Genomic DNA, 9,132 nt, shown 5'->3' on the forward strand with positions numbered 1-9,132 from the left:
GGGAGAAAGCCATCCTGACCTCACTCAAACTGTCTTGTAGCGCCGCTTGTCATCCTGCCAATGAAAATGTGGCTGCTGCATTTTGGAGCAGACTCCCTCTGGTAAGATGGACATTTTCGATGGTCGAAGCTGAGCGGAGCAGCAGGTCTAAGTCTGACTCTCCTTCTCTCTGCCATCCATATTGAGACCCCCGACCCTCCTCCACCCGCAGAGCAACCGTGCCTGCAGAAGCATTCATACTGAGAGAGTGTAAAGAGAGCCACCATCGCTCCTGCTCTGACTGTCTAACGAGATCCTCGATCTCTGACACCCAGCCCTGTCAACCAGAACAAAGTCTCTTCTCACACAGAAAGCCAAGCCTGCAGATGGCTCCGCGGAGGCTGGACGGGGAAGTGTGAGCCGATAGGGAGGGATGCTTGGTTCCTGTGCCAGGGGGATTTATTTCCTGCACTGACAGGTCACCTTTTTTTTCAGGTGAGCAGATGGGATTTTCCACCTCTTGGAGCCCAGTTCCAGCAAACAGGGAAAAGAGAGAGTGTTATTTTAATGGCCTCTGACAGGTCATCTCTGGAGTGTGCTTTAAGTTAGCAGGTCAGCTGGAGCGAAAATTATCCAACCGCATATGCTCTCCAATTTCAATGCAAAATGCCTTAACTACTCTGACATTAATGAGAGAGCCTCATTTACCATACATCATCATGGTCATTTAACACAAAGAAAGCAGGGGGTAAAGGCACACCTGGCTTATATATTAAAGATAACGGACTCCAAGCTATTCATGAGACTTTTCCATTCGGATAGAAATCCAAAAGTGCCATGAAGCATTCAGAAAAAGGCATTTTACTGCATATCCATGCGGTTTCACTGCATTTGCAGCTGAGGGGCCTGAAGTTCATGTGGGCTTATGCCAGATGGGCACAGATTTATCTGCAGCATTTCATGCCATCACGTTTGCAACATCAGCGGCTCATTCTTCCACATTTGTCTTGCCGCTGAACCAAAGCAGTGGTTCAGTTGGATTGTTGGAAAAGAAAAGTAGGCCAAAGCAGAAATGCTATGATTTTTAACCATGTTTTAAGCAGCTAAATTGAAGTTTTACAGCAAAAACAAAAATTGGGCCTATTCTATAATGGGTGAAAAAGGCAACTAAATTATAAGGAACAACAGACATAATAAGCACAAGCTCAATGCAAATGTACTTCTTTGAACTGACACAAGAAAATTAGAAAATTTAAAACATCTGTAAGTTAAAAAACTTGTTTTACGTGTTATTTTTAACTATCTGAGGTTGTAGATGCATCAAGATTCAAATTAAGCAACAGGTAAGTGGGTAAATTACAAATTTCTAAATATCACAGGCTCAAATATATTATTTCTTAGAAAGGTGTAAATGCCAAACTGTTCAAAGGAACAGTCCGGACAGAACGCACAATAACATTCAGAAACAAGACACTTAACTATGTAAATCAGACGGAGATCAAATATTTGTGAATTTGATGTAATTTGTTTATCATAAAATTTAATGTAATGCATTTTAAGAATACCTTAAATTGTACTATTTTTGTTTTGTCTTGTCACATAGCTAATGAAGAAGGTACTTTTCTACAAAGGCTCCATAGGCAGATTAAACAAGTAACATACATATCATTAAGACCACATTTGTATTAAAAGGGTTTTTTATTTCACTGGTCTGATGTAATATTCTAATCTTAAATGTGTCATCAGCTGTAAGTTGAAAATCATTATAACTAACAGGGAAAAAAAGCTTGAAAACATCAGTTTTTGTGCAATGAATTTATATAATGTGTTCAGTTACTGGAATAAATTAATTTTTCAATCAAATTCAAACCTATTAAATAGGTTAATAGGTAAATGTGAATGCAGCACCCACTAATACTTATGCTTATCTATGTCATTTCTTGCTCTAACCAAACCAATTTGGAAGCAAGAACAAAAGTTAGACCGAAAGTGGTAATACAACAATAACGCCACAGTGGAAAAGAGAAACCGAGGTCTTGTCTGAAAGTTCAAATGACTGCAACCTCCTATTTCAGAATCCACTGATTCCTGAATGGGGAAATACTTCTAACACCGACTTTCTGTAATGTGCATGAATTTAAAGAAACAAAAGGGGAATTTCTCACAGAAAAATCATATTTCAGATAAAAACATAGATTTATTAGTCACTATTAGTCACTTTGCTCTTCCTTGTTGGAGGAAGAGCAAAAAATTTAGATCTAGACAAGTTTCATCCTGGAGTGTTAGAATATTCATATGCAAACAGTTAATTAAACACCATTTATAAATGGCGTTTAATTTTTACTTCTGTGTTCATGAGCAAAAACAGGCTGAATATAATCTCTACCTATCCAGTAGATGGGGACATTTTCTGCCTTTTGGGTTCTAACAACTGAATGTCTCACCATCCATCCATCCATCCATCCATCCATCCATCCATCCATCCATCCATCCATCCATCAAATTTTAAATGTATCAATTTAAAAAATGGGCAAAAACAGAAAGAAAACCCCAAAAACTGAAGTTTCAGAAAGTAATGAAGATTTACATACAATTTTGAATGAATCTTGAATTACTGACAAAGTTTTATGATTTGCTGTTTGCCGTTTTGCTCAATCCTCCATTATCTGTAATGACAGACAGACAGACATCTTTTAACCCTGCAAATTTGTCCCCCAGGTTCCGGATCTAAGAACGTCCAGCTGCTGATTATGATATTGTGCTGTTACAGCAAATAATCCCCTAAATTTGATCAAATATTTTGACTTACTAGAAAGTTATTGGTTTATCTGGGACTGTTAAAGAAGATGATAGGGGTTAGTAGCACAAAGAAAATGTTATTGGTAGTTTTTTTTTAGCATTACCATTTCAACATAATTACACAAGTTCCTTAGCAAACGATAAATTACATCAGAATATAGATTATATAAAATAAAGTGGTGAAAGGTTAGAAAAGGTTTGTTTTGTTGTTGTTTTTTTGATTAGTTTTTTTTTTTTTTTCCTGCATAGAGGCGTCTTATGTAGTTGTGGTCATAGTAAAAGCTGCATGAAGCAGCTCTCAGTGCAGCTACACAGGTAAATATTTCCCTGAGTGCTGATTAGGAGAGGGTGAGGCTGTCATAATGACTGTTTCCACGGCAGTGCTGCGTGCTGCTAGGATTTTGCTCTTCATTTCTAATGGCCCAAACACAGACTGCATGCTGAGGCTGCGTATGTGGAATTTCCTGTTGTGGCTCCTTGTGGCCTCCACGGCAATGGGCCTGGTTTCATGCATTATGGAGAGAAAGCGGCTTCCTATACCTGACGAATATGTCCTGGTGCAGTGGCAAAATTTATACAGCAGTGAGTCTATATAATTTTAACCTAGTTACACAATATTCAGGCCTGCATCCCATGAGGCGCAGCTGTCCTTCCAGCCATCACAGTTAATCAGTGACAGCAGGCTGATTAAATGTCATCATGTTTTCCATCTTTCTTGCTCCTTTCCATCCATCATCCTTGACAGACAACTGGGATATAAAGGTAAATGTAACTTACAGAGCCTCCTTTTTCGTTAACGGGTATAAATAAAACATAGAAGCGTACTAATAGTCATCGCTATTATGCTTCAAGGTGAATGTTAGCCAAAGGAGAAGAAAAAGACTGTTTAGTTGTGGGAAATGCCGTGGGTTCGGGCTTTTTAACACAACAAGGAAAACCTCATAAACTCAAAACTTATAAAAGTACAAAGAAACAGGGAGAGAATTATTCATTCATAACTCTAACTGTAGTAGCAGTAGTGACTGTATTTGGGTGTGCAAAGTCACAGGCTGTGCATGAATAACAGCTACTTAGAGCTGATCGCCCGCCATGCCCATCTGCTGAAGAGAAGTGCGTTGGCTTTGGCAACTATCCAGGGAGTCAGTCCTGATCACCTCATGCTGTTCATAGCAGGTGGCAATTACATTAATGCTGCTATAAATAGATAAGGTGTATTACAGAACAGGGGTTTAATGAAAAAAAAAAAAAACTAACAAAAAAAAAACCCCAAAAATCTTTAAGACTCTCCTGTCAGTCTGTGTTTAAAATCTAGAAGCCATATGCTCATGTCTTAAAATTACTGATTTTTAGGCCATGGGTGCTGCAGTGAGAACAAGAGGTGTTGGGTTGTGATTGGCATGTCACTTTAAAAGGACACTACTGCCCTCTAGCGTTTGTAAGGACATAAAATTGAAAAATTGACAGAGCGCTACAGTCCTTAAAATAAAATTCACGTGGTCAACATGTGGGCTAGAAGGCTGCAGATGGCAGCACAGAAAGGTCCTCAGCTCGAATTGTTGGAGTTTTAAAAACTTGTGTGTTGGATTTATTTTGAGGATAGAAAACAGCAGAACTATTGTTGGTAATTTCTTCAACCTTTGGTTACACAAGGTCTCTCTCTCTCTCTCTATTTTACATGGTTCCCAGTTTCCCGATGCATTGCATGATGATGGGAATACAAAATAATTATGAATGGTTGGAAGAACAACCTTGCTCTTCCTCTGTTTTCCTCCTCAGACAATTATTGTATTAATGCTATCAATTAAGATAGTTACCAGTATACGAGGCAACTGCCATTCTTCTAAGAGAAGCACACTGTTTAAGATTCACTATGTGTGTGTGTCTTAGTGTTTTTATGTCTGTGACCCACATGAACTGTTCATGCCTCAGCAGTGTGAGTGTGATAAGGTTTTACTGAGTGACCTTGTGGTGCAGCAGTATCAAAACACTGTTTTACACACTGATTCTGAAGAAATCTTGGCCTTTTAAAAGAGTAACAAATCACACTTGCACCTTAGCATCTACAAACTGCTATTTGAAAGACAAATTTTGCACAGATTTTTACAGAATGGAGCTCAGATGCTCCATTCTGTAAATGCTTGGTGCATGTATGAATTCTCTGTGGGTACTCAAACGTCCTCCAATAGTTAAAAAAAAAAAGCATGACTAAATTATTGCAATTGAAGGAAAACAATGCAAGATTTTCATAATTATTTTACTTAATAGTAATCTGGGAAATCTATCATGCTTTTCTACTAAGCTCCCTTCAGTTTAAAATAAAACCTTCTCCAGCTGGCTCTCTTCAGACCCTGACCAGTGTCCTGTGTTAGTCGGTAATCATTATATTGCTGGTTCACTGGTGTTTTTATAAAACAAATCTCCTACAGAACAAAAAATGCATTAATGTCAAGATTAAATAACAAACACGTGGGCTTTGATAATTATTTCTGATGGCAATTGGTTGCACTTTAATTCATTTAAGGGTATCAGTGTTAATTAGGTTGAAATGAATATCCACACAGCTGTTAATTAATAAAAAAAACCGTTTTTTTTTCTTTCAATGTTGTGTGTTTATATCATGTTTTAACTCTATCATCTCTCCATATCATTAAACTGTAATTTGTATTTTCTGTCTACAAGAAAACATTTTTATTGTCTTTCAGTATCTTATACATTTTTGATGAGTTTCTGCTTTCAACCAAATACTTTAATTATATCAGTGGACTTATATTTACATAAGTCCACCTATCTCATAAAATAATGTATTAATCGTGTTTACAAAACCATTAATAATATGTTTCATATTAATACTCACTGCTACCAACTAAACTATCTTGAATGCTTCTGAGTCTTACCAGCTACCTAGTCGTAGGTGTCCACTCTACACAGAGTAAATTAGATTAAATAAATTGATGTTTTTCCAGTGTCACTTTCTTTTAAATACAAAATATACTGCTGTTAGAAAAAAAATACACTTAATACGATTACTCAAGCTAAATGTTAGATTTTTAAAAATAAACTGACTTACAACGAAAGCTGAAAATACTTTAAGGCTATTTACTCATCTTTAGACAAACGTAAATTTGTGACGGGGGGAAAAAATTAAAAAATAAAACGACGTCACAATCTCATCTTATCGGGAAAGCTAAATAGTTTTAACTCCTCTTTGTTCTGTGTACGTAATTTTCTAACTGTTGCGTAAACTAAGCCTGACAGTTTATGCTGAGGGAAAACTATCCCACACATGAACCAATCAGAAACGGTTACGAACTTCATATTGTTTTGCTATATTTCTAACCAATAGGCACAGCTTTTCATTAAGCTTCTGACCAATAATACGCGAGATTACTCAGATGTCTCCAAGAGGAAGTCTGATGTGTACACATTCGTGCCGACGGAGAGAAACAATCTTACTCAGAAGGTTTCATCAGAATTTGTTGTGAAGCGCTAACTGAAAGAAACAAAGTACAACAGAGACGTAAATCAAAACAGCTAGCGTAGGTTTTTTAAAGTCTCCGGTGACTAGGCAGGTGTTCATTCTGGTCGGGGTTTCCCTCCTCTCAGCCACCCTTCGGCTCTAGATGGGGGGCTGTTAGCGCCGAAGGATGGAGGATTTAACTTGGGATCACCATGGTTGCTGTGACGGAGTGGTGCTACATCAGCGGCCGCCGTGTCCTCGGAGGATGGGGCCCGCTGCTGTGCGTGGTTTTCGGCTCTCTGGTGGCCCTACTGCTTCCCCTGATAGGGTTGCAGAACCAGTGCTGTGGCTCCACGAGGGGCATCAGCCAGCTCCGCTGCCAGCTGTGGGGGAGCTCACAGCCTCCTCCAGCTGTGCAGTCCACCAGCCTGACTGTCCCCTTCACTGCCCTGGATGTGCTGCCTCAGAGGACCAAACCCAGCAAAGGTACGGATGGCCTATTAAAGGCACTGGGAGTTTTTTTTTTTTTTTTTTCCTGTTTGAATCAATCTACTGCAGCTCGAGGTCGAAGCTCTACCCCAGACTTAAATCTTCGATGTCCTCAAACAGTTTGTTTTCTCACCATTGCCAAGGATTTGGCTCCATCCATCTTCTAAATCAATCTTCTTGTCTCTGCTAAAGAAAAGTATCTGCATTGTGTGATTATATTGAGAATAATGGACTGTGTGAGTTTTCCTACTGCATCCTGTTTTACACATGGACCACAAAGTTTAATATTTTGGTATCCAGTGACCAGAGTTCAAACTGTTAACAACAATTCAAATTGTAATCGTACCACAACTAAATTACGCAGGTGACTTTTTGAAGGTTCTTAGTAGTCCTCACTTGTATGTAGGGGTATCAAAGTAAAAGGAAGTGATTATAATTGTTGACCACACTTTTCTGATTTTATCAGTTTAGAAAAAGTTAAAAATGATTAAAGTTTTTGGTTGTAATGTGACTAAAATAACAAATAAGAGTAATTAAAAACGTGTCTCAATGAGTACTTTGTAATAATTGTTATTCTGTACCCCAAGAATCTAGTTTCCTGCTGTATGTTTCACTTGCATCATTTCTGTTTTCTGAATGCAGAGACAGAGCTGGAGGCCAAAGCAGCGCTGCAGCAGGCTCTGGAGATGAAGAAACTTGGGAAGAGGGAGAAGGCTCACAAGCTGCTGGTGCACGCTCTTAGTATGAATCCTGACTTTGTGGACGCTCTGACGGAGCTGGGGACCATACTGGAGGAGGAGAAGGATGTGGTCCAGGCGGACCACCTCTACACCAAGGCCTTGGCCCTCTCACCGTGTAACGAGAGAGCTCTGGTCAGTAGAGACCGAACCCTTCCCCTGGTGGAGGAGATCGACCAGCGCTACTTCAGCCTAATCGACAGTAAAGTGCGCAGGCTGATGTCCATTCCCAAAGGCAACTCGGCGCTCCGTCGAGTGATGGAGGAGACGTACTACCACCACATTTATCACACCGTGGCGATAGAGGGCAACACCCTCACTCTGTCCGAGATCCGACACATCATCGAGACGCGCTATGCCGTACCCGGTAAGAGCCTGCAGGAGCAGAACGAGGCCATCGGCGTGGATGCAGCCATGAAGTACATCAACACCACGCTGCTGTCCAGATCAGGAGCCATCACCGTCGGCAACATCCTGGAGATTCACCGACGAGTGCTCGGCTACGTAGACCCTGTGGAGGGCGGTCGGTTGCGGACCAGCCAGGTGTTCGTGGGCCACCACATCCCACCACACCCCAAAGACCTGCAGCGACACATGGACGAGCTGGTCCAGTGGCTCAACTCTGAGGAAGCCCTGCAGCTGCACCCCGTGGAGTACGCAGCTCTGGCCCACTACAAGCTGGTGTACATACACCCATTTGTAGACGGGAACGGACGCACGTCCCGGCTGCTCATGAACCTCGTGCTCATGCAGGCGAGATATCCGCCAATTACCATCCGCAAAGAGCAACGGGCAGAATATTACGCCACTTTGAACACGGCCAACGAGGGGGACGTGCGTCCCTTCATTCGATTCATAGCCAAATGCACGGAAATGACACTGGACACGCTGCTGATTTCCACAACGGAGTACGCCGTGGGACTCCCAGAAGCCGACCGGAACCAGGCCTGTCCCAGCTGCAAACAGACCATTCCAGCCCACAACTAAACCGGAGAGAAGAGGGAGCATGATGTACTCTTGCACCACCGTGCACCGTTTAATTTAGAAGTTTTTCTGTCTGTAGTTTCTTCTAAATTATGGTGTTCATTTGGCCAGAGTCAAACCATTAAACATCTTGCAAGTATTTTATTTTTCTTTAAGTGCAAACGGAAGTTTTGACTACTAACGTGAGGAAATTATTTAATTTTTAAGCTGCAATTTAAAAAGTGTTTAAATATTTGCCTTGAGGAAAAGTTGTTTGCTAATACTGTGAAGCACTTTCATGTATTTATTTTAAAATAAAAGTAATTGTTTCTTTACCATGCGCAAACCCCTTTTGACATCGAATGAGATTTTGGTTATAAAATGTCTAACAAAGATGCACAGGAGCATCTTAATTCAAATATTGAAATTATTTTCTTATGTTATTAGATGAGTGCAAAAATGCATGTCAAGTGTTTAGTTCTGTTAATATTGACTCATATTATAAAAACCTTAAATTTAGTTAAAATATACTAAAGTGTTCAAATGACAAAAAAAAATCCTGATACAGTAAAAAGTGCTCTGTTGGGTTTCCTTTTACATTCATTACTGCATGAATGTGTTGAGGAACAGAAGCAATGAATCTCCATTCTTCTGCCCCAAACTCTTGAATGGGCCTTGCTTCACAGTCCTTTCAAAACAGTTATCCTT

General features: G+C 40.1%; 1 protein-coding gene across 1 annotated transcript; it reads left to right on the forward strand.

The window, feature by feature from the left end:
- Positions 1-6,129: 6,129 nt before the first annotated feature.
- Positions 6,130-8,770, forward strand: ficd (FIC domain protein adenylyltransferase). The gene is made up of 2 exons (XM_015018625.1): positions 6,130-6,721; positions 7,367-8,770. Exons 1-2 carry the CDS (start codon positions 6,448-6,450, stop codon positions 8,446-8,448), a joined length of 1,356 nt encoding a protein of 451 aa, XP_014874111.1. The 5' UTR covers positions 6,130-6,447; the 3' UTR covers positions 8,449-8,770.
- The last annotated feature ends 362 nt before the right edge of the window (positions 8,771-9,132 follow it).

The sequence above is a fragment of the Poecilia latipinna genome, unplaced genomic scaffold (assembly GCF_001443285.1).
Source record: "Poecilia latipinna isolate Pla-1442-1.1 unplaced genomic scaffold, P_latipinna-1.0 Scaffold79, whole genome shotgun sequence".
In the NCBI taxonomy this organism is placed as follows: domain Eukaryota; kingdom Metazoa; phylum Chordata; class Actinopteri; order Cyprinodontiformes; family Poeciliidae; genus Poecilia; species Poecilia latipinna.

What these genes read in the sequence shown, in the direction of transcription:
- ficd (XM_015018625.1), top strand. Translation starts at nt 6,448, where the DNA reads ATGGTTGCTGTGACGGAGTGGTGCTACATCAGCGGCCGCCGTGTCCTC. An exon ending in GAGGACCAAACCCAGCAAAG is followed by an intron (nt 6,722 to 7,366) that starts GTACGGATGGCC and finishes TTCTGAATGCAG; the next exon opens with AGACAGAGCTGGAGGCCAAA.